The sequence below is a fragment of the Hakea prostrata genome, chromosome 8 (genome assembly GCF_041222555.1).
Source record: "Hakea prostrata isolate BN-2017 chromosome 8, UWA_Hpros_2, whole genome shotgun sequence".
Classification (NCBI taxonomy): domain Eukaryota; kingdom Viridiplantae; phylum Streptophyta; class Magnoliopsida; order Proteales; family Proteaceae; genus Hakea; species Hakea prostrata.
Window position 1 is genome coordinate 14,034,705 of NC_142607.1, and position 23,047 is coordinate 14,057,751.

The 23,047-nt window shown below is 37.2% G+C and overlaps 2 protein-coding genes across 4 annotated transcripts; one reads left to right on the forward strand and one right to left on the reverse strand.

The window, feature by feature from the left end:
• Nucleotides 1-2,255: 2,255 nt before the first annotated feature.
• On the reverse strand, nucleotides 2,256-10,667 carry LOC149007108 (D111/G-patch domain-containing protein). 3 transcript variants are annotated; one of them, XR_016175112.1, is made up of 11 exons: nucleotides 10,543-10,667; nucleotides 8,796-8,901; nucleotides 8,642-8,708; nucleotides 7,173-7,230; nucleotides 7,001-7,095; nucleotides 6,840-6,932; nucleotides 6,470-6,742; nucleotides 5,889-6,112; nucleotides 4,829-5,047; nucleotides 2,875-3,504; nucleotides 2,256-2,796 (listed from the first exon to the last, which is right to left on the reverse strand). XR_016175112.1 is itself a non-coding variant. In XM_089166160.1 (10 exons), exons 1-10 carry the CDS (start codon nucleotides 10,635-10,637, stop codon nucleotides 3,415-3,417), a joined length of 1,311 nt encoding a protein of 436 aa, XP_089022286.1. In that variant the 5' UTR covers nucleotides 10,638-10,667; the 3' UTR covers nucleotides 2,256-3,414. The 3 variants fall into 3 exon arrangements, 2 of the variants coding, with proteins under 2 accessions (XP_089022286.1, XP_089022285.1); XM_089166160.1 differs by having other exon boundaries at nucleotides 2,256-3,504; nucleotides 8,651-8,708; XM_089166159.1 differs by having other exon boundaries at nucleotides 2,256-3,504.
• A 324-nt stretch (nucleotides 10,668-10,991) lies between these two features.
• LOC149007109 (basic salivary proline-rich-like protein (DUF1421)) lies at nucleotides 10,992-21,384 on the forward strand. Its single transcript, XM_089165506.1, has 3 exons — nucleotides 10,992-11,395; nucleotides 13,602-13,880; nucleotides 19,275-21,384. Exons 1-3 carry the CDS (start codon nucleotides 11,156-11,158, stop codon nucleotides 20,409-20,411), a joined length of 1,656 nt encoding a protein of 551 aa, XP_089021632.1. The 5' UTR covers nucleotides 10,992-11,155; the 3' UTR covers nucleotides 20,412-21,384.
• The last annotated feature ends 1,663 nt before the right edge of the window (nucleotides 21,385-23,047 follow it).

The window sequence follows — 23,047 nt, forward strand, 5'->3', positions numbered from 1 at the left end:
GGCTGTTTGGTTACATGAATCCAGAGATTTGAAATCTCTGGATTCATGAAATCTGAAAATTATACTCGTTTGGTTGTAAAAATCTCTAGATTCATGAAATCTAGAGATTCACCTTTTTATACTAAAAACGTGAATCTGTAGATTTATGGGTAAGGGGTGAAATCCAGAGATTTCAAAAAAGCTATACATTTGCACATTCACAAAAATCACGTCGATCAAATAGTTTTTTAGGATGAATCCACAGATTTCATTCCACAACCAAACATCTAATTTTATAAATTATAACACCATAAATTTGAAATCTCCAGACTCATGTAACCAAACAGGCCCTAAGAGAATGTCGTGCATGCAGCTTGTGTTTGCAAAGAGGAGTTCCATTAATTTGTTGAAGTGAGCTAGAACACTTTTTGAGGACTTTTTGAGGGTGTAACATGAGCTATATCACCAACATAATTCTTAGACTTTCTTTAAGAATAAAAGTTTATGAATTTCGTTGAGTCCCAGAAAATATTTAGGTTTACATTAAATAAATAAATAAATAAAGAGAAGAAGAAGAAGAGTCTCACGTCAAGTCGAGGGTGATGACCTAACAAGATTGCTAGTTTTTTTTTTGGTACATAGAACGCGGTCACGAGACCCTAAAGCAAAAAAACCAAAAAACAACTAGGCTGGCTTAGCCAGCAAATCAGCCTGAAGGATCATCTCCAACTCTAGAGATGGTTCTTGAAAGATATTCAACATGGTATTGTTTTCACAAACCATTCTTGAGCACCAATCAGCTACCTTATTTCCTTCCCTGCCAATGTGAGCAAAATGGACATGACCATTTGAGATGAACTTTTGACAGATTTCAGCCACCAAACTAACATATCTACCTGCAGCCTTGCATTTGGATGAAAGAGCAATGTCGCTTGAAGGGAATCTAACAAGATTGCTAGTTTTTTTTTTTTTGGTAAGAACAAGATTGCTAGTTAGGCTCAAAGATAAGAGCATGTAAATTGTCAAAAATATAAATAAGAATAATATTTTTTTCTTTGTAATTTTTACATTTATCAATTGTAAAATAATGTAAACTGTAAATCTTTTTCTTATATAATACATAAGCGTCACAAGTGAACATTAACCATGAATAGTATTGTGTCCACATCTTAATCTACTTCCCTTAAAAGATCTCTGTAGGTTACAGAACATTGATTGAAATAAATGAACTCAAGACGATAAAAGCATATGATGTGAACCCACAAATTGTCAACTTTCCAAATTCTTTTTAAATTTCTCGGTTGACATTTCTATTTTTTGTTTTCCCATTAGAGATCTTGGGCTTGCATTAGCAACCATTTACTTCTTTTGGTACAATTTTGGTAACCTCTTTCTCTGACTTACAGCTCTAAATAGTGGAACAAGACACAAGAAAGACATTCTTGTAATAATTAATCCAAACTAATCTTCTCAGTGGGTGCCAAGTTGTATCATTTCAATCCCCCTCTCGTTCCTCCTCTTCCTTTATTTGACATCTGAAGCATTATTTTTTTCTAATAATGCTCCTTTCATCTCCCAACTACTCCACCAGCAAGAGCTTAAGAGGAGTTTGGACTTTAAATTGCCCAACAGAGGCAAAGTTACCAAACTAAAGATGAGAAGCCTTTTTTTACTTTTTCTTTTTCTAACTTTCTCCTCTTAATTTGCCGACAACCCATTTAAATCAATGTGAAAGGTAAAGAAGATCTAAACCAAACCAAACCTAACTGATACAAACCATGTCTCCCTCCTCCATCATTGAAATTTCCTACCCAGATGGGCCAGATCATGTGTTCAATAAAGTTGACAAAACCTTCTATCCAAAAGAAATAAAGTTGACAAAACCATAACCCACAAACCCTAAATTTCCTTCTCCACAATCATATCAACCATCCTTTTAAAATCCCCCCGTGTTTTCCAGTAAAATTTTGCCATTAAGGCATCATTAGGAAATAAAATACTAAAAGAAAAACAAAAGTTCTCCTCTAATTGTTCCATGTCTGGCAAGATACAGAGAAAAGGTGGTTTCTCTTCATCTCCAAAGAAACATTTTAAAAGAAAAGAGGTAATACCATGAAGTTTTAAGAGTTAATTGAAAAGGATAAGAAGCATACCTCCTCCTCACCGGCATAAACTTTAAAAAGCCCAATTAAGAAATTATTATTCTATAAAGAAACCAATGCATACAGGTAATACGAATAAAATTACAAATTAGAGTTCAAAAGTTGGATGGGTGAAATGGTGAAATGGAATTGGAGAAAACAATAAAACAAGACCATTTTTTACTATTTTGTATGGGGTTGAACATTGTGCATCTTGTGAGGAAAAAGTGAAGTCAAATTGTAACCTTCATCATCATGGTTTTAACCCTGCATCACCCTTCATCATCCTTTTAACCTAGCCCAATCCAAAGGGTGGGTCATGGTTTGGTTTTCCCATTCATGAGTTTAAGGCTGGGCAATCTAGCCAATCTAAGGGTACTCATGGTTGGGTCAAGTTTTGAAAAGGCTAACCCAACCCAACCCAACCTGTTGAAACCCCACTTTGAACAACGAAATTGTTCAATAGTTTCCATTTAATGATAGCAAAGGCAAATGAAGTTAGGTAAACAAAAAAAAAATGAAAACTGTCTATATTTTCAAAAATAATTTCTAACTCTAAGAAAAAGTTGGATTAAGCTTCAGGTGCTTAATTTACAACTAGAAGAAGAATTCTGAAATTTGAAACGTAAGAGCCGAACTTTACCAGAAGAACTGAGTATAAAGGATAATGTTGGCTCTGCAGGAGAAAGAAAGCAATGTCAGCATGGGATAAGCTGGAAATTGGATTTTGCAAATAATCATAGAAGCTTATTACTTTGATCTCCTCGGCATGTTTCATGTATGCACATTAGAACTTTATGCTCCCCCGCACGAGCTTCATCATATGCACTTTTTAAAAAGAAAATCAGAGAGCATCCTCTCCAAGTCTTGTGGAACTACTAGTAATGATAAGGTTCCACAAGAGAGGCAAATGGAAGGCATGTAAAGGGATTAGCTGCATTTGGTTAAACTCAATACTTATTGTATCCTCTGCTGCTCTGCATGCTCACAAATAGGGGTTCGTATGGCCACTTTATCCACAAAAAGTGAAACAGCAGTCTCTAGGATGCCTTGGCAACTCTGCTTAAACAGTTAAAGATATGCCAAAGTTTTATCTTGCCAAGCACTTTTCAGATGCCACCTGCTTTTGTGCCATTGAGTATCATTACTGGCTACCTTCTCTATTCAGTACTGCATAGAAGTCTTTAATAGAACCATTAGTAATTCATTATAAATTATCAGTTGGAACTTAAAATTGATTACAAATGAGTCTGCAGAACGGCCCCGCTTGTTCAAGTGATTGATGGATCCATTATTATCCCCATCCCAATCCAGCATAACCTTTGTTCCCAACTACTTTTAGTGGCTCTGTAAGACCCTTCTTGGTATTTCCAAGACCTTCACCCTGAATATACATCACAGATGAGAGAAGTTAGGCAGGTTTCAAAGGTAAGCTACAAAGCAAAGAAACAACATATTTCGGGCAGTAGGGAATCCAGAAAGCACTCCATCCAAGTAATGACATGGCCATTATAAAGAAATTCATGAAACCATGAATCTATTACAATTAAATGTGTGTGTCATAAAGTTAGCCAGATCAGGTCTCAATCAATTGCAGGTGTTCTGCTGCTTTTAGCGAGATAGAAGAACCTTTAGAAACCACCAAGATGTCATGAAAACATTGAAATGACCAATTAACCTACATGTGGCAGCTTCGCACATTAATATCAAAAATTCTTGTCATACTTTTTTATGGGCATCGAGTTCATCTTGAGGTCAAATAATACAGCAGTAGGCTTTTACTGCTCAAGTGGCACGGAGTGAAGCCAACAGTATGTAAGAATAGGAGAAAAGTTCTGTGGGTGGATAGGTGGTGGGGGGAGAGAACTGCTCACTTCCAGACAGACTAACAGAAGAAAGGGGAAGTGCGGGGATGGAGGAGCAACTGCCCTGTGCCACATGAAAGGCTGAAATCTCCCCCACCCCATTCAATGCATGTGCATGTTGTGGCATAAAATATAATGTCATTGGTGCCATTAAAGCTTGAATTGAAAGGCAAAAAGCATCTTCCGGTTCAAAGAACGTTTAGAAGGTTATAGGGTAGCAAGATTCAACAATAGTACAAATGCTAGAGGAGCAGGACAAATAATTTGCACTAGATAGTCTCAGAAGGGTGCTTGCTCCAAGGCATCCATGCTGAAATTAGGGGTGCACAAAGCATTGCACATATTTTGGGTGCCTTGGGAACCAGCGACAGCATCCAGCCCATGTCATGCACAAATGCCATGGAAAAGTATTCATACAAATAAACCCCGCTGCAACTGTAAGGTACTATCTTGAAAGGACTACTGCAAACAAATGCTGCAACTGGTCAGATTTACTTGAATGGAAACCCATCGGTAGCAACGGAAGTTTTCTTCAGAAGAAACCGCCACATAACCCCAATAACTGGTTGGTTGCAAAAGCATCAATTAAGAACTGAACATGTTTATGGAAGAAGGCAGGGGAACTATGAAATATGAAGTGTAATCATTGACTAAAATAAAGGGATCCATGCAAGGGACAAATGGGATAGATTAGGACTGCAAGTGCATATCATATGAAAAATGCACCAGAAGAATCTCAATATTGGAACTTGGAAGAACCTAGTGTAACCCCAACTCCAGCACATGTCATAATTCACATCTCTAACAGACTAATCTAAACAACAGACAGGTATAGATCTCAACCTCTTTCCAGCCCATGCTCTGTAAAATTCGTCTAGCATAACTACCAGCTCCAAATGAGTTATCCAAGGCTTCAGCAGCAGCTTTTTCTGAACAAACAGGAGGAGATGACTCTGTATCAGAATCACCAACTCCTGAATTCTTTTGGCCCAGACCCACTCCAAATTTGCCATGTAAGGCTCTTCTCTCCGCGGCTCTATCCCTGTATTCAGGGATCTTGTGCTGCAAGACATACTGGATATAAGTTCCAAGAGAAAAAGGAGAAACCAATACTTGTGAATGGAGAGAGAATTCAATCATTAATAAAAGTAGATAAAAAGAACATTGAAGGTGGCTGACAGTCCATATTCACGAATATAGCATCCGCATATACATTGAAGGTGGCTGACAGTCCATATTCAAGAATATAGCTTCCGCATAATCCATCCTCATGGGAAGATTGCACACGGTTATGAATCTCTGGTAAGCTCAAACAGTAACATTATATTGACAGAGAAATTTAAGGAAATCAGCCTGCAATTTACCAACACCTGGAAGAACCAGAGAAATTGGATGATCTACATTTAGCTAAGAGGATCTCCTGGCTAAGATCTATAACATGATGAGATAGGTAGTAAGAATTCACATGGCATCTCAAACAATTTTGAAATACTGCAACTGTCACATTAGTTGGCAGTAAACCAGTATTTATGGTACAATTTGGTTATCACTTGGGCTCATGTTCAACCTAAAATTCTAGAAACTAGATTCGTTAACATGATCAAACAGGGGTTGACCAAGGAAGGTTTGTATATAAATCAAAAAAGAGATTTTTTTTTATTAGAATCTCTCAATCTTATCATAACATCACATTGACCTATTAAGCTCATCAGGAAAGCATCTATGTATAACTTCTTAAAAAATTTCATACAATTCTCTCATCTTCAATTCACATTCCAAAATTCATGACTTAGACTTGCTAAAAGAACAAAGGAGATTTTTTTTCTTTTCTTTTCTGGGGGATGAGAGGTGGGTGGGGGTTTGCTTTCCAAGGAAACCTTGACAGGTGTAAATCAGTATGTACCTTCAATACTGAGACTTCAACTGGTGATGCACAAGAATCCGTACCAATGGGAACTTCAACTGGAGTTGCAGCTTCACAAGTTTCACCAACGTTTGATATGGAGAGATTTTGGTTATTAACTGGTAAGTCAGGGAAGCCCCAGTCCTTTGTTGGGTTACAAGAATCATAAGCTGATAAAGAAGCCAAGTATCCCATGCTAGGTGTCCTCAGCCTATATATTTCCCCTGGAGAAAGAGATTGAAATGAAATACATAAGCTTCATCCTGAACAACACCAAAAGATGGAGATAGTTGCTACAGAAACACAAATCCAAGGGAATATTTTTTGCTGAAGGAAAAAAATGAAATGCCTAAACTTGTCATAGGTGGTAAAATGACAAGAGAAACACCAACCCATGGTTCACCAGTCCCAGCTAGAAACCACCGTTTTATGATTAATAGGTTCCACCTAGAAAGCTTTGTAAATGATATCCACCAAATTGACTCAACTAAGCCTCATCATAACTAAAACAACAAATAATAGTTACAAGTTATTTAACAGAACAGAAGTAGCATTTCCTAGGACCTGAATTAGCAGCGAACCTGATGCAACCCGTACCAGATCAAGATGTACTTCACATATTGTAGAAGTTTTCAGAATACCCCCACTACAAGGCAAGGATGGATGAAGCTTAGTGGATGGTTTCACCAGCCTACCAACCAGTCTTGCCACTTTGTGTTTTTTCTTTCTTGCTGTCTCCTTAACCATTCTCCAATCCCATAAATCTACAGCACGGAAAGGCTGCACATCCTCTTCCCCAGATGCTACAACTTGACCATATTGAGCTCGCCAGTTCTCTTCATCCCATGAAACAACTGCAGAAAAACATCTTGTTAAAAGCGCATGGAGCTAACTTCTGCTTATGTGGTGTTGTGGTAGCAAGGGGAAATAAGAACTATAGTATTGGTTCACCTTCATCAGAGACGCTTTTAACTGAAGTATCTTGATAGTCTTCCGGGATCCATTCACCTTCCTCTATTTCATAAGTATCATTATTGGCTGAACCTGAAATAGAAGGCAAGTTAATTCCCCCACCAAATTGAGACCCAAGTTTTAAGTAGGATTATACCAACCATCATCTTCCAAGGGCATTGCTGGATTAACTGAAGTATTTATTTCTGAGTTGGGATACCCCGTCAAGTATAGATCAATAAGTGTGTCCTCTAACCTGAGAACAAGAATTTTATGTACATTAGCGAAGAATCATTCACAGGAATAGGATAACATAGGAATATTGTTGAATACCATTCTGAAGTTGGCGGAGGATTCTCCGGCTCACCACTGTCAATGCACTCTATTTGACCTGGAAATGGAGAAGGCAGATTAATTGAAGCCACCTAACACTTGTGTGGAGAAATCTGGATTAAAAGTGCTCCTGATACTGTGAGTACACCATGCTTATATATGAAATTAATAAATCTGAAGAACTAATTAAGTGGTCCACTAGAAACACCATGAGTATCATGGTTGTAGTCAAGATGCAGAGCGAGATAACACTCAATTACCTCCAAAACTTCCCTTCTTAATGACACTGACACTGTCCTAGTTTCCTCCTTCACTCAGCATATTCAACATGTAAATCATGGCACTCCTTGTAACATGGTAAAAAATTCGAGGGAAACTCAAGTTTCGACCGGGTGAAAATGGGAAACTTAGGTGGAAACTTGGGAAATTTCGAGGAAACCGAGGACTTTTCCGTACAAGTTTCGACATCAAGTTTTGACAGGTTTTAGAGAGTATTTTGGGGTGGGATCCTGTATTTAAGCTAATGAGAGTATAAAAAATACATTTGTTGTATTTTGCTAAAAAATCAATGTAGATATGTCATTCAATGTACATAACATCAATGTAGAGTTGTCCAAAAAGTACATCATAAACTTAACTACTTAAGCACATAGCATTCAATATATAATTTCTAACTTCAAAATAGTTGACAATAAAAGGAAAATACAACTTAGTGTTAAGAAAAGTGCCAAGAGTGGATTCATCCTATGAGCTGAGTAGTACTATGCCTGTAACGTCCTCTCCTCCAACCAATGAACATAGACATCCCATGATATTTTATGCCTATGGTTGTCAAGTTAATCGACAACTGTAACTTTATGAGTCTGGTCATCAATATGCTTAAGATAACCAACTTGAAGGAATACACACTTTGGATAGGGAAGTCCTGATGGAGGGGGTATTTGTCGTGGTATTTTGAAAAACATGAAATAAACAAAAAAATGGAAATTTTGGGAAAGCTACAAAATTTACAGGAAAAAGTCCCAGGTTTCCACAAAATTTCCCAAGTTTCCACGAAATTTGCCAAGTTTCCCATGAAAATTTCCCAAGTTTCCCACGAAATTTGGGAATTTTTTTCCTCATGAACCAGCCGGTCCAACTGGGTTGAACCAAGTTTTGACAGGTTTCGAGGTTTCGACAAGTTTCGACGAATTTTGATAATTTCGATCAAAGCTGAGGACTTTTTTTCGGTCCTCATGAGTTTCGTTTCACATTTTCCAAAATGGGAAATTTAGGTGGAAATTTCGAAAGTTTCGATGGAATTTTGTTCTATGCCTTGTAACCCACCATATGATGTATATTGTGGATGGCATTTTTTTTGGGATGCAGAAAGGTATAATGACAAGCTTAACGAATAAAAAGAACAAAAATTTGTCTTAATCACCAATAAAAATAAGAATGTTGACATCCAAAACTTAAATACAACGTACCCAGGTTACCTTGTACATGTTCATCAGAAACCATTTCCATGCACTGGTTGGCTTTAGATTCTTCACCCTATAAACAATGAATTAACAGCAGGAAGCATCAGCAAAAATGGAATTCAAAAATATATAACTTAAATTTCGTAATCCCAACTAATACCTTGTCATATTCCAATGGAACATAATGCCCATCTTCAAATTTGTAATAGACACCATCTGTACCGCTGTAGTACCAACCAGCATCAGGATCATGATAAAATCCAGTACTGCAGCAGATTAAGCAAAAGCAAGATGAGTAAAATATCCCTACCAGACACACCCAAAAAGAGAGAGATGGATAAGTATTCAGGCATTTTATAGCTCTTTAAGGGACCTCCCCGTTCGTAACTTAGTTCCAAACTGCTGCTATGATTTACTAAAAATTCTTGAACCCTACCTAATGAAAACCAGAAATCCAAGTCTAGTTTCCTAGTAGTTCTTCCCAATCAACAGATAATGAACCAGAACTTCTTCAGAACTAAGAATAAAATGAAAAATATAGTAACTAACAGAATAATGATCAGATGAGCAAGACCTTTGGGTTGAGTACACTATCTGGTCAGACTTGACAGCAGAAACAAGAACCTTGGAAATAAAATTCAGAGTAGAAGAATCCCTATCTCTTTGAAAATCAAGTAAAGTCCAAAAACAGTTTAAACATGCAAAATACCGACGATTGAATCTCAGGGCTGACTAAATAATGATAAGAACAGAATGCAAAAGTCAGAGTTGGATGCTCGAAACAATACCCCAGGAATTTAATGGGAATGGATTAGAGATCAAATTCAAGACAGAAAAGAGAAGTGGATGAAACAGGTAAAAGAAAGAACCAGATCACAGGACATGGATCAGAACAAGGCATTGACCAGCCAACAAGATTATGAACAGTATATAAATGCACACTAGCCTGGCACAGAATTCTGTTACCAAAAGGAGGCTATTTTCCATCTTCGTTTCTGCAGGTTTGAAATTGGTAGAGGTGAAGGCATGTTCTTATGAGGGCATTTTCATCATAAAAGTCACTAAGCTAACAGTCTCTGTTAATGAGATAAGAGTGTGTCTTTAGTTGGTCATATTTCGATGCTACCGGGGAGCCAAATGCAAAATGTGATTTGTTTTTTTTAATCAAATCTGACTTAAGCTAAACCACAGGGTGGTGATCCTAATGTTGAGCATCATAAAGCTTGTAATTCAAATAATTGTAATACTCGGGCTGACACCAATCACCAAGAAAGATAAAATGAGAAAATAGGCCATCTTAAAGACACAGGCGGAATAACTTAAAATCAGAAAGGCCATAAATTATGGTACTTGATCGCTGATCAATCTTTTTCTAATTCAATGGATGTGGATCCAAACAAACATTGAGTAGCATTTAAAACTGGACTAGTGCAAATGAGATTCTGATACCAACGATACTTCCAAGCATATTCTATGACTAGAACTTCTAGCCAAAAACAGGATAATCCAGAGTGTTGGTTTAGGGGCAAGAACGACAAGAGATAAAAAAAAAAACTACCATGAAGACCGGAACGATAATCAGTGCAGACGACAAGGATAACTGGATAAAAGTAAACCCTAAGAAACAGGTTCAGGAAAGACGATATTCTTCTAGCAGGAGATACATAAACCTCCCAAGACAGGATTTTATTCGCTGAAAACCTTGTTCAAGTTCCACAAGTTTGATGCTCAGCACATCTCGTTTTACATCTGCAATCAAACTCGATCAATCTTTGGCTAAAAAGAAAAAAAAATCAAACTCCAGCCAAATTTATTAGTTGAGAAGGCGTTGGATCGCATGAAGGTTCAAATTATTGAAACCCTAATACACAAAAGTAAATTGTGAAAGTACTTGCATATTTGCTAACCTGGCATGGTAATACAGCTTAGATTCTTCATCCCATACAAAGGAGCATTCATCCTTCTGCAACTCTTGAAGTTCGAGGTCTTGGGTTCCCGCCATTTCTTTCCATCTCAGTTAGCAAAGCTGCTGCGGATTATGATGTCTGATCTATAAAAGTAACCGAAGTAAGGTCGGTTTTTCGGGTTTTCCGCTTCAATGACTAACGGGATGGTAAACCGGAATCAATCATCGTCCGTTCGATCCGAATCCATCACATTTACATCGGCATCCATATAGATGCATTTCACAAAAAAAAGTCTATCTAGATTCATGGCTTGGATTTAATGATCTACTTCACGTGGGACCCAAGGTCGACCACGTATAATCAAACGTGGAGGTTTTTCTAACATGCACCGGGGGTAGCATCTAAGCAGTACACCCGAATTTGTAAGTCTTAAGAGTTAAGAGTCACGTTCCTGACCCTTTGCTCCTTGGTAACGAAGGAACTAGAGTCATTTTTCACGTCTCCGTTGTTTGGTCTCTCGGAAAATCTGCAACGCGTTATTTATTAAGGATTTGTGACGATTGTCAAAAAACACCTTAATTGCGTGAGAATCGAGAAAGGATATAGAAGGTCGATGAATTCTTCTCAGTTTACAGATAAGCAGATCATGCAAAGCAACGACTTCTTCGAGCTTTTGAATCCTCCGGATGAACAAAAGAGTGCTGATAAGAAAGAAGATGTCTTGCCCAGCTATGATTTCATGCCTATTCGCCCCGCTGGTGCTTCTCAATCGATGAATCTGGAGGGCAACAATGTTGGTGGAACTAGGGTTTGGAGTTCGGCAGATTCATGGGCCAACGCATCAAATCCTAAGGTAAGATTATTATAATTCGAAATGATTTCATTTATTTGGGAGTTTACGGGGTTAAAATCTGAGAATTTATTGCTGCAATTATCGGCGACTAAAATCCTTTTGTTTTGGTTTTTAAAGTTGTAGAGATAGAGATGGCCGGTAATGCACCTGAGGAATAGTTAGTTTTGGATAGTTATTATGGACGGCATGGTTTAACGGAGGTGTCATCATATATCATAATTATTGACGACTCTTTTGTTTTTTTTTGTTCGGGTATCTTGGAAAAGTGGTTTGTAGCTTGTAATAAAAAATTTCAAGCTGTTCAGGCAGTTTTATAACATTCAAATGGAAATCTAAAGGGAAATTGAATGCGTGATAGTTGGCCAATTCTGAAAACAGGTTTGATACCCAGTGAACCTAAGAAATTTTCTTTAACAATTTCAGTCCTGCCAATGCCAGGATGAGCCTGTCATGCAAGTTCAGATAGTTGCAGACAACCTTATGGAAGTATACTTGGAATTATGCAAATCATAGTTTGTGAACTCTTCAGACCTGTGAATGGTTTTGTAGACTTGTTTCATTAATTTCCAGATCTGTAAAGCCTGAACCAAGGATTCAGGAGTCAGATACAAAGGGTTGGGAATTTCTCTGTAAACATGCTAAACAGTATAGACAAAGTTTAATCAATGCTTTTTAACTCCAAATATGAAGGAGAAAGAACAGTAGTAGTTGTTCCCAGACAAGTATGTTATGTTGCTTTCCTGTTTCACTCATTTGATGCTGGCATTGCCATGCAAGATTGAGCTTCCCATATCTGCCTCTATGCAAGCCTCTCCTTCAACCCCCGGTGCCGCTGTTGTCTAGCAGTTATTACCAGAGTTGTGTTATGCAAATGGAAGGAGGAAGGGAAGTTTGGGATTCAGAATAGGATGATTTAAGGGCCTGTTTGGTTACATGAATCTAGAGATTTCAAATCTCTGGATTCATGAATCTAAGAATTATACCCGTTTGGTTGTAAAAATCTCTAGATTCATGAAATCTACAGATTCACGTTTTTAGTGTAAAAATGTGAATCTGTAGATTTATGGGTAAGGGGTGAAATCCAAAGATTTCAAAAAAGCTATATAATTGTACATTCACAAAATCATGTCGATCAAATAAATTTTTAGGATGAATTCATAGATTTCATTCCACAACCAAACACTTAATTTTATAAATTATAACTCCATAAATTTGAAGTCTATAGATTTGAAATCTCTAGATATTTGAAATCTCCAGACTCATGTAACCAAACAGGCCCTAAGATGCTGTATTTAGTCATTGTACTTCAGATATTACTGCTCCGGCTATGTTGCCTTAGTAAAGAGACCTAAATTAAGGTATTTGTAACATGGATGACCTGGGCAAAGATACCCCTAACATGAAGGACCATATTTTAAATTACCTAACTGTACTTGAATGCTTTTCGGATATCCTAATATTAAAAAGGGCCTATAGTTAAAACATTAAAACAGAAAAAAATTGTTCATCTTCCCTTTTTGATTCATGTTTAATTTTGTTAAGCCCAACTTGGTTATACCAATGGAAATCTGAGATATAATTTCCAGTGGATGTAAAATTCAGGCCTTCTTGATTTATCCTTTTCTTTAAAACACCAAAAGTTAAAATGTTAAATTGGGAAGTGTTGTGGGGTTGTATACAAATATATGAATTGATCTATGAAATCAGTTTCTGTAGCAGTGAACTTAGAAAAAGAGACAAGCAGTCAAAAAGGGCAAGCCATTCAAAATATGCAGCGCAAAGGAATGTTGGAATTCCCTTCTTGCAAAATATAGTAAAAGCAAAAAAGAGAAACGAATGTAACAGAAATATAAGAAGAAGCATTTGCGTAATTACAATAATAATGTCAAACAGCACTTAATAGTCCTAGATGGGCCTGGTCCACTCAGCAGTTAAAATATACAAAGGGGAGAAGAGGAGAGAGAAAGGGGACAAGATTGTTTCTGTAAAATCTCTTCTTTTTTTTGTTGGGAGGGGGGAATCAAGAGAGAATGGGGCGGCTAGCAGGTGTTCAGCTCCAGACTGAGGCACCAGCCAGCCGTCCAATATCTACTGAAATGTTTGTTCTAAATTGATATGAGAAGTATTTATGTTATTCTTTTCTTCTTGTCCATTCCTGCTGTCAACTTTTATGGATCTCTTTATTGTTCTTGCATTGGCTGTGCAGAATTATGTTTCTTCATACCCTAGTGAACCTGCTAAGATTTCTGTGGAGAAAGATCGGAGTGACTGTGACACAGCAATTGTTTCTGAGATTGATCGAACAATGAAGAAGCATGCTGATAACTTGCTACAGGTGTTGGAAGGAGTTAGTGCAAGATTATCTCAGCTGGAGAGCAGAAGTCACCACCTTGAGAACTCGGTTGATGATTTGAAATTATCAGTAGGAAATAATCATGGCAGCACTGATGGAAAATTGAGGCAGCTAGAGAATATTCTAAGAGAGGTATCTTTCCCTGTCCATGATTCACTTGACCAATCTCACATGGTCCTCCATTTGTGTTTTTTAATTATTCAGGCCATAACAATATTTTGCATCCTAAGTCGCATGATTTTATGCTGCTATGTTGAATCGAAAACTGGAAAGGAAGTGAACTTTTTTCGGTGACAAACTATCTGCTTGTTGGATGGTGATTTCTAACTGAAGTCTGTGGTTTCCAGTGAACAAGCTAGCATCTTGTGTACCTTCTGTTTTGCAATTGATATCTAGGATTAGATGTGGAATGTTTAGCTTGCATCGAACTAAGGTCCAATTGACATGTGGTTATTTTAGTTTTTGGCTACATATTATCTTTTTCTGCTGCCTAGCCATAGGTCGAGAACTTCCCTAGATCTCTGTGGTATCTATATTTTTTTTCTTTATTTTCTTGGGGGGGGGGGGATTTGAGATGAGATGGTACATGAGTAATATCTCAAATATCTAGGTATCTCTACAATTTCCCAATAGACCTCTGAATTTTACCTTGATTGTATTCTTCTGACCCAATCCTGGGTGCAACTTTAACTGAAAAAAGGTCCACCAACTCAGCAAGATGTTAGTTTAGACCCTACTTGTGTGGAAGCCTTCAGGACCGGGTTTGCCCAATATCAAGCTGCATGAATGGGCTATACTTTAACAAGCTTTTGGTTGGAACTGATTTTCCTTGTCTCCTTCACAGCAGCTTATATTTGACTGAACCCCGGCCCCCGCTTCTGTTAAGGATTGTGATTTGAGGCTGGATTGAATATATTATAAATAGGGAAAAAATTTTAGTTGTGGGTCATGCATAAACTGGCTCACTAGGCTTACTGAAAAAGCAATGTCAGGTCTGGTGTGAGACAAAAGAAATCAGTTTTCCAACCAACCTTTGATATCTCCCTTTATCTACTGGTACTCCATCTTTTTTTGTAAGCTTAATACCTGCTTCAATTGGGTATCCATGGCTTTACATCCCAACATTCCCACTTCCAGAAGTAAGTCCAGGATATACTTGCGTTGGGACAATTAGATGCCTTTTTCTAATCTAGCGACTTCAATTCCCAGAAAATACTTGAGTTTCCCTAGATCTTTAACCTCAAATTCCTTGTCGAGGAAGCTCTTCAGCTTTTGTATTTCTGCCCCATCATTCTTAGTGATGACAATGTTATTTACATAAACTATAAGAAGCATGATATGAGTTCTTGACCTTTTCAAAAAGAGACTATGATCAACATTACTTTGCTTATAACCTATCGATGTCACGGCTTTTAGGAGGCGTCAAACCAACACCGGGGAGATTGTTTCAATCCATAAATTGATCGCTTCAACCGACAAAGCTTCCCTTTTGTTTTGCTATTAGAGAATCCATGTGGGATTTCTATGTAAACCTCTTCTTTCAATTCTCCATACAAAAATGCATTTTTTACATCTAATTGATGTAAATCCCAATCTTGATTTACAGCTACTGATAACAAGACCCTGATTGTTTCATTGTATACAATTTTGCAATAAGAGCAAAGGTCTTTTGATAATCAATTCCATAAGTCTGAGTGAACCCTTTTGCAACCAATCTAGCATTCAATCGGTTGATTGAATCATCCATGTTCTGTTTTACCACGAACACCCACTTACAACCTATTGGTTGTTTCCCTAGAGGAAGAGTAACCAACTACCAAGTACCATTCTTCTTCATAGCCTGCATTTCCTCTACCGTTGTTATCTTCCAATTTTTATTAGTATAGGCTTCCTGCAAGTCTTTGGAACAGATGCAGTAGATAAAGAAGATATGAAAGCTTGGTAGGAGCCAAACAAAGAATTATAGGAAACATATTTAGCTATAGGATGCTAAGTACATGATCTGATTTCTTTTCTAACAGCAATAAGGAGGTCAGAAGAAGATACCTCAGGGATACTTACAAGACTTGAATCTGAATTAGGAGATTGGAGTGGTAATATGTCAACCTTCTTTACCTGTTGTTGCCTACTGGTTTTCTTCTTCTGATAGGTTTGCACATCCTTACTTTGGTCATTTTAGCCTTTGAAATACCTCAATAGTGTGCCTTATAGGAGTGGTCTTCCCCTAAATAGGATCCTCACAAGGTTATGATAGGGATAGGGAAGACTGGGTCTACATGTATGCTGGCCGAATGCTCCCCCTGTTCAGGAATCTCTTCTTGAACCTCTAACTGGGGCTGAATTAAGTTTGGTAGGTCTCTATATGTGACAGGAACATCTAAAGTGGGAAAAAACACCTCTGCTCTTGGAGTCTTCCCCTGGAGAAGTGTATAATAAAGAGTAAACTCATTAAAGATGACATTCATGGACACTATTGTCTTCCTCGAAGGAGGATGGTAACATTTGTAACCCTTTTGAATAGCAGAATACCCCAGAAAAATGCAGTGGAGGCCACGAGGTTTCAACTTACTTTTGTGGGTTGAAGTTCTAGCATAACACACACAACTAAATATCCTTGTAGGAACTATAAAGGAAGATGTCCCTTGAAGGACCTCATTGGGGCATTTGAAGTTAAGGATTCTATTAGGCATCTTATTCATGAGGTATGATGCAATGATAACTGTGTCACTCCAATATTGGTTGGGGACATTCATGGCAATTAGAGGAGAACGAGCAATCTCTGAAAGATGTATGTTCTTCCGTTCGGCCACTCCATTTTGGTATCAACACAACTAGTCTGATGTATTATGCCAGAATCAGAGAGGTATCTCTGAAATTCTTTTTCACTATACTCGGTTCCATTGTCACTGTGAAGGACCTTCACAGTGGCATTGAATTGAGTTTTAACCACATTATGAAAATCTTGAAAACATCGGAAAACTTTATTTTTTTGTTTTAAAAGATAAATCCGTGTGAAGCGAGAATGACAATCAATAAAAGTAACAAAAAAACGATGGCCAGTAATAGATATACGGCGACAAGGCCCCCACACATCACTATAAATAAACATAAAAGGAATAGAACTTATATTATTATTAGAAGGCAAATAACTTGAACGAATCTGTTTAGCAAAAACATAAACTTCACAAAAAAAATTCCCTATGACAAGATGAAACTAAATCGGGAAAAGTTTTCTTAGAGTTCATATAGGGGGATGGCCTAGCCTACGATGCCACTGATGGAGACTTGACAAGTTGACATGATGAGGAGTAGCAAGCATAACAGAAGAAGAGGCTCCATTCGATTCCAACAAGTCGAGTCCATTGTCTGGTTTACCACCTCCAATCTCCTTTTCCAGATCATAAAAAACATAGTAGGAGGGAAGAAATGTTACCTTACAATTCAAGTCATTGGTAAGACAACTAATGGAAAGAAGGTTAGTAGACAAAGATGGAACATGTAAAACTGAGGACAAAGAAAGGGACGATGAATGTTATATGGAAGAGTAAATAATTCAAGAAAAGAGAAGCAAAACCTGTCATATGGTCTATTGCTTCAGTATCAATAATCCATGGAGCAGAAACTGAAGAAGCATGGAAGCCTTTAAATACGGTACTTGAAGTAGCAAGGTAGGAATTCGAATGTGCAGTTGACGAGGCAATGGCAGCAGTAGATGACTATAGAATGCGCCTCAGAGCAAGCAACTCTTCCTGGGGAAAACCAATATCTGGAGTAGGTACGGTAGAAATAGTTTTCGAATAATGAGCCTTGGGTTTTAGCCCTTTTTTGTTCAAAATCAGCAGGCTTCCCATGTAATTTTCAGCATGTGGTTTTGGTTGATAAGGCTTGTGGCAGTGCTCACACTTAACCATATCTTTGACTGATTCTATTCGGGACACCATACTCACACTTTGAAGAGCAGATTTTTTTATTATCGGATTATGTAGCATAGCCAGACGACGACTCTCCTCACATTGAAGAAGTGCATAGGATTGTTCTAGTGTAGGAAAGGGAGAGCGAATCAAAACCTGTACTCGGATTTGATCATACTCCACATTTAAGGCAGCCAAAAAATCATATCCCCGAATTTTGTTAACATATTTCCTGTAGGCAACCACATCATCAGGATTAGTCGGTTGGTAGTCACCATAATGGTCCAACTCTTGCCAGAGAGAGCGTAATTCAGCATAGTATTGGGCAACTGTCAACTCTTTCTATGTGGTCTCATGAAGTTTCTTTCGTAGCTCATAGATATGCACTTCATTCCCCAGTTGTCCATAAGTCTCTTTAGTAGCCTTCCCAATCTGGGCTGCTATATCCAACAATAAATATCCTTTGGCTAGATTTGGATGCATGGAACTCAAGAGGAACGACATGATAAAAGAGTCGTGTGAAATCCACTTATCTTGAAGAATGCTAGCAGTCAAAGGTTTGGTTTTAGTGCCCATAATATGAGCGACTAGACCTCTTCCAGTAATTGTTAAATAGGCAGAACAAGACCAAATCAAGTAATTAGTTCCATCGAACTTAACAAAGAGTGAAGGAAGGTTGGGATAATTTCATGACTTGTCGGAACTGCAGAAACATCCGGTCTAGTCATATCCTCAGTCCACCACCAAAAACAATTTTGTTCAAACCTGCTGAAAGGGCTGATCAAATCTGCTGGGAAAAAAAAATCTGATAGAACCTGTTGTTCTGCAGGCTTCAAACTCATTTAGAAGAATCTGAAATATCCCAAGAGAATTAAGAGGTCATAAAATATTTCTCTGCGCAGTTGTAATTTTCTGATTCAATGTTGCAGTAGTTTTCGGATCAATACCGCATAAAACCTGCTGTTCTTCAATCTTCAAACTGCTTAGAAGAATCTTGGTTTTTCAATTAATTTTAACTTGGCTCTGATGCCATGTGGAAATAATTGAATCCTTAGGTAATCAATGTGACCCCTAAGATTCTTATTTATAATAACGTGAAATATACAAAGTTACATAATTACCCTCACTAAACAACTTAATAATAATAACTTGATCCACAACTTATAATTGAACCAACCAACAGTTGCAAACGATGAAATTGACGAATGATAGGAGGACTGAGAGCTACAAAAGACAAAATGTTGTCAGCCCTAGAATTGCCAGAGATTGAAGGAAATTGGTAAGCGCTTCTCACAAAGTTTTAAAGACATGAGGGTAATTAGGTAAATAGTAGAATATTATTTGGGCGTGAAAAATTATCACAAATTTTGGAATTTTGGTAATTATTTTTAAAAATAAGATTCATTTAATTAAAACTTTTTTTTTTTAATATCTTATTAAGCAAAAAAAATTTTAATTTGACCATTTGGGAAATTTTCCCTTATAAATATTGAATTTTTTTTTTTTTCATTCATCACCTAAGTGAGAGGTTTTCTTATTCAGGCAGTTCAACTGGAAATTTGTTCCTAAATCATTCTTTGATACCTATTATTGTACATCATCAAATCTGTTGCAGGTGCAAATTAGTGTACAAGTGGTAAGAGATAAGCAAGAAATAGCAGAGGCCCAGTTGCAGCTAATGAAGCTGCAAGTATCCAGCGCTGAGCATCAACCTCAAAACCAGAATGCTACTGTCCACACAGATTCTGTGCAGCAAGTAGCTTCCGCTCCTCAGCCATCTCACCAACCCCTCCCGCCAGTTGCTGCTCTTCAACAGCCAACTCAACCATTTCCTCCAGTTGCTTCTCTTCAACAGCCAGTTCAACCATTTCCTGCTCTTCATCCTAATGCTCCACCACCTCCACCTCCCAGCCATCAGACTCCTCCAACTCAACTGCCCCAGAATCCATCCAACCAACTGCAAGAACCCAGCTTCCCACCCCCTGGACAGACACATGAGGCCATACATCAACAATATCAATTACCTTCAACTCAACAGTCCCAACCCGCACCTCAACATTATCAGCCAACTCCCCAGCTTCCACAATACTCTCAACCACCTCAGCATCCTCAGCATCTCCCACCCATGGGCCCTAGTCATCCTCCACAATTCCCACCTCCTTTAAGCCACCATACTGAAGAAGCCTCTTACATGCCATCTCAGAGTTACCCTCCAAGCATCCGCCAATCACCATCAATGACTCAGCCACCCACTGGAGCTCCTTCACCCCAACAGTATTATGGTGGACCTTCCAGTGCATATGAACCTCCTTCGAGCAAACCCAGTTCAGGGTTTTCCCAAGGATATGGCCAAACTTCTGTGCCCAACTATAATGATTCATACTCTTACAGTGGGTCACCTTCTCACTATGGAAGCTCAATGCTGAAGCCATCCCAACATTCGTCTTCTTTTTCAGCCCCAAGTGGTGGAAGCAATTACCCTCGTCTACCAACTGCTCAGATATTACCACATGCATTGCCAACTGCCACCAGCGATGGTGGTAGCTCTAGTTCTGGCAGTGCTGGTAATAGACTTCCAGTTGATGATGTGGTTGAGAAGGTGTCAATGATGGGATTCTCAAGGGACCAGGTGAGGGCAACAGTGAGGAAACTGACAGAGAATGGACAATCAGTAGACTTAAATGTGGTGCTCGATACGCTCATGAATGGTGGGGGTGAAGTACAGCCCCAGAAAGGTTGGTTCGGTCGGTGACATTTTATGTTCTTGGCACTCTTCACCTATTTTTGTATAAAGTGAATTACTGCTTCTTTGTTACGACTCTTATTTGCTTGAAGATTTTTCACTGTACCTGCTGCATTTGTTGATTTGCTTGTGGATGCCTGATTCATAATAATTGCACAAATTGTTAATGTTCTTCGGGATCTGATGTTGTGTTCCCTGTTCAGCATTGAGGGTTTGAGGGTTGTAACTTTCTGTACATCTTCTAATTGCATATATAAACCAGTTTATTTTAATTGTTTATTCAGGATTATTGGTCCCCTGACTGATCCTGCAGATACATAATGCATGACTCATTGGTGTGTTCTTCCATTCAACTCGTTCGGAGCTCCCTATTTAGTCGATGATTTCTCTGTTTATGGCTTTTCTCATGTCATTTATAAATTTGTCAAAGAGAAGTTGGTCTTGGCGGGGAAACTCTTTTTTTTCCTTTTTTTAAAAGGGATAATTACTATTGTCTCCCTGTATTCTCCCTGTATTTTGATTTTATTATTACTGTATACCCTGTACTTTTTAAAATTACTAATCCAACCTTTAACTTTGTCTACAATTACTATTGTCTCTTACAGTAAAGTTCTGTTAATTTATTAATGATGTGGCATTTTTTTATTTTTTAAAAAAAATTCCAAAATACCCTTATACATATATCTTTATTTATTTATCCTTTTGTTAAGTTACAGTATTACCCTTAATTAACTGTGGAGTAAAAAATAACTATAACCCATTTTATTCTAAAAAAAACCACCAAATAAATAAAGAATAATTGAATAAAAATCAAATAGAAACCGAAGATGAAGGCAAATCGAATTCAACTCAAATTGAAAACTGAATATTACTTAAAATATTTTCAAAATAAATGAAGTTTAATGAAGGGGGGAAACCAAATTGGATTTGGATTTTTTTCATTTTTTTAATTCAAAATAAATGAAGTTTAGTGAAAGTGGGAAACCAAATTGAATTGAATTTGGAATTTGCTTACTTCTTTAATTCAATTTTAATTCAAAATAAATGAAGTTCAGGGTAAAATTGACATTTAATCTGATTTTTATAAAAGGGGTAGCATTGTCTTTTGATTTCTTAATTTTAATGAAGGGCAAATTAGACATTACATATTCAAACTTAACGGCTACTTAACATCGTTATAAGGAAGGGGGCAACAGTGATTTCGTAAAGAACAGGGATTTATTAGTAATAAAATCAAACTACAGGGGAGCAACAGTAATTATCACTTTTTTAAATCATCAAGTGGTCTTTTTTATGGAAACGTTAACGGCACATCCTCCCTACCCACATTTTTTTTTTCTTTTAAATTGTTTTTCAGTTGCTAGGCAGCTAGGGTAGCAAAAAATTAAAGTAGTTTGGGTGATTCATTGGTTACTCCCTACCCACTCATCTTGATTTTGGTTTAACCTCAACCTTAGAGAACATTATCAATCCCCAAAAATTTAATTTCTAAAACTAAAGGATGTATTGATCTAGGCTAGTTTTGGATATGCAGAAAATAAAAGTAAAAAAACATATTGAGATAAAAATTTGTTCTATGGTTTATCTCTCTTGCAATCTATATCTTCTTTTTTTCCCTTAAGTTTTTTTGTTATTTATTTGTTTATTTTTGGCACCTAAATGTAGCCCTAGGAAATTAGGTTGGTAAAGAAGAAAACAATGGTGGCTTACTTGAAGAGGGCTTGAAAGGGCAGATCATATTCACATATTCACATATTCATTGTCTCATCATTTCAAATCGATCAAATAGTTTCTCTTATGATTCTTCTTTCATTTTACCTTTTCATTTAATTTTATCTTATGACTCATAAATGTTATAATTCCTTGATTTTTATCATGGGGTGATGTTATTTAATGTCATTTGGAAACCAAAGTTCATGGTGTCTTTTTTTTTTTTTTTTTTATTTTATTGAATAAGAGTTTTACAATTAGAGTTACATAAATGACAAGAAATTAATGGTGGTACCATGGATGAAAGGGCAGACATATTGACATATGCATTGACTCATTATTTGGGATCATCGGTACATCTTATGCGTGTTTCTTTTTTTTTTTTTTTTTTTCCTTGATATAAATGTTATAATTCCTTGAGTTTTATCATGGGGTGATGTTATTTTAATGTCATTTGGAAACCAAATTCATGGCACCCCTTTTTTTTTATTGCTAAGAGTTTACAATTGAATACATAAATGACAAGCCATTACCCCCCTGGCTAAGAATTTGAAATAGCAACCATTATGTGGGGAAGTACATCTTATGAGTGTTTTTTCCCTATGTGTTAGGGTAGAACATGCATTATGGGAACAACAACCTCATTTGCTTTTCATGTCAACTACCCTGAAGTGGGTTTGAATTGCAATTTATCATCAAATTTTGTCTTCACCTAAATAGGACTTTGAATTGACAACGACAATACAAGTGGTTGTAGGAAGAAGGGTCTTTGAAATTAGGACTTATGTAAGAACTTGGTTCATTAACTTAATCAATACACTTAAAAATGACCGTATTTTATCGCCCAAAAAAAAAAAAAAAATCAAAACCTACCATATTTATTGATCTTGAAATATTACCATTAGTATCAAATGCTCTTGCCATCTGTTATAGAA

Bases quoted from the DNA above. Each gene is read 5' to 3' on its own strand.
- LOC149007108 (XM_089166159.1), bottom strand. From the start codon at position 10,637: ATGGCGGGAACCCAAGACCTCGAACTTCAAGAGTTGCAGAAGGATGAA. The intron at 7,231-8,641 runs GTACGTTGTATT...CTCCATTTCCAG, and splicing joins ACATGTACAAGGTAACCTGG to GTCAAATAGAGTGCATTGAC. The intron at 6,743-6,839 runs GTGAACCAATAC...GTTTTTCTGCAG, and splicing joins TAAAAGCGTCTCTGATGAAG to TTGTTTCATGGGATGAAGAG.
- LOC149007109 (XM_089165506.1), top strand. From the start codon at position 11,156: ATGAATTCTTCTCAGTTTACAGATAAGCAGATCATGCAAAGCAACGAC. The intron at 11,396-13,601 runs GTAAGATTATTA...TTGGCTGTGCAG, and splicing joins CCAACGCATCAAATCCTAAG to AATTATGTTTCTTCATACCC. The intron at 13,881-19,274 runs GTATCTTTCCCT...AATCTGTTGCAG, and splicing joins TAGAGAATATTCTAAGAGAG to GTGCAAATTAGTGTACAAGT.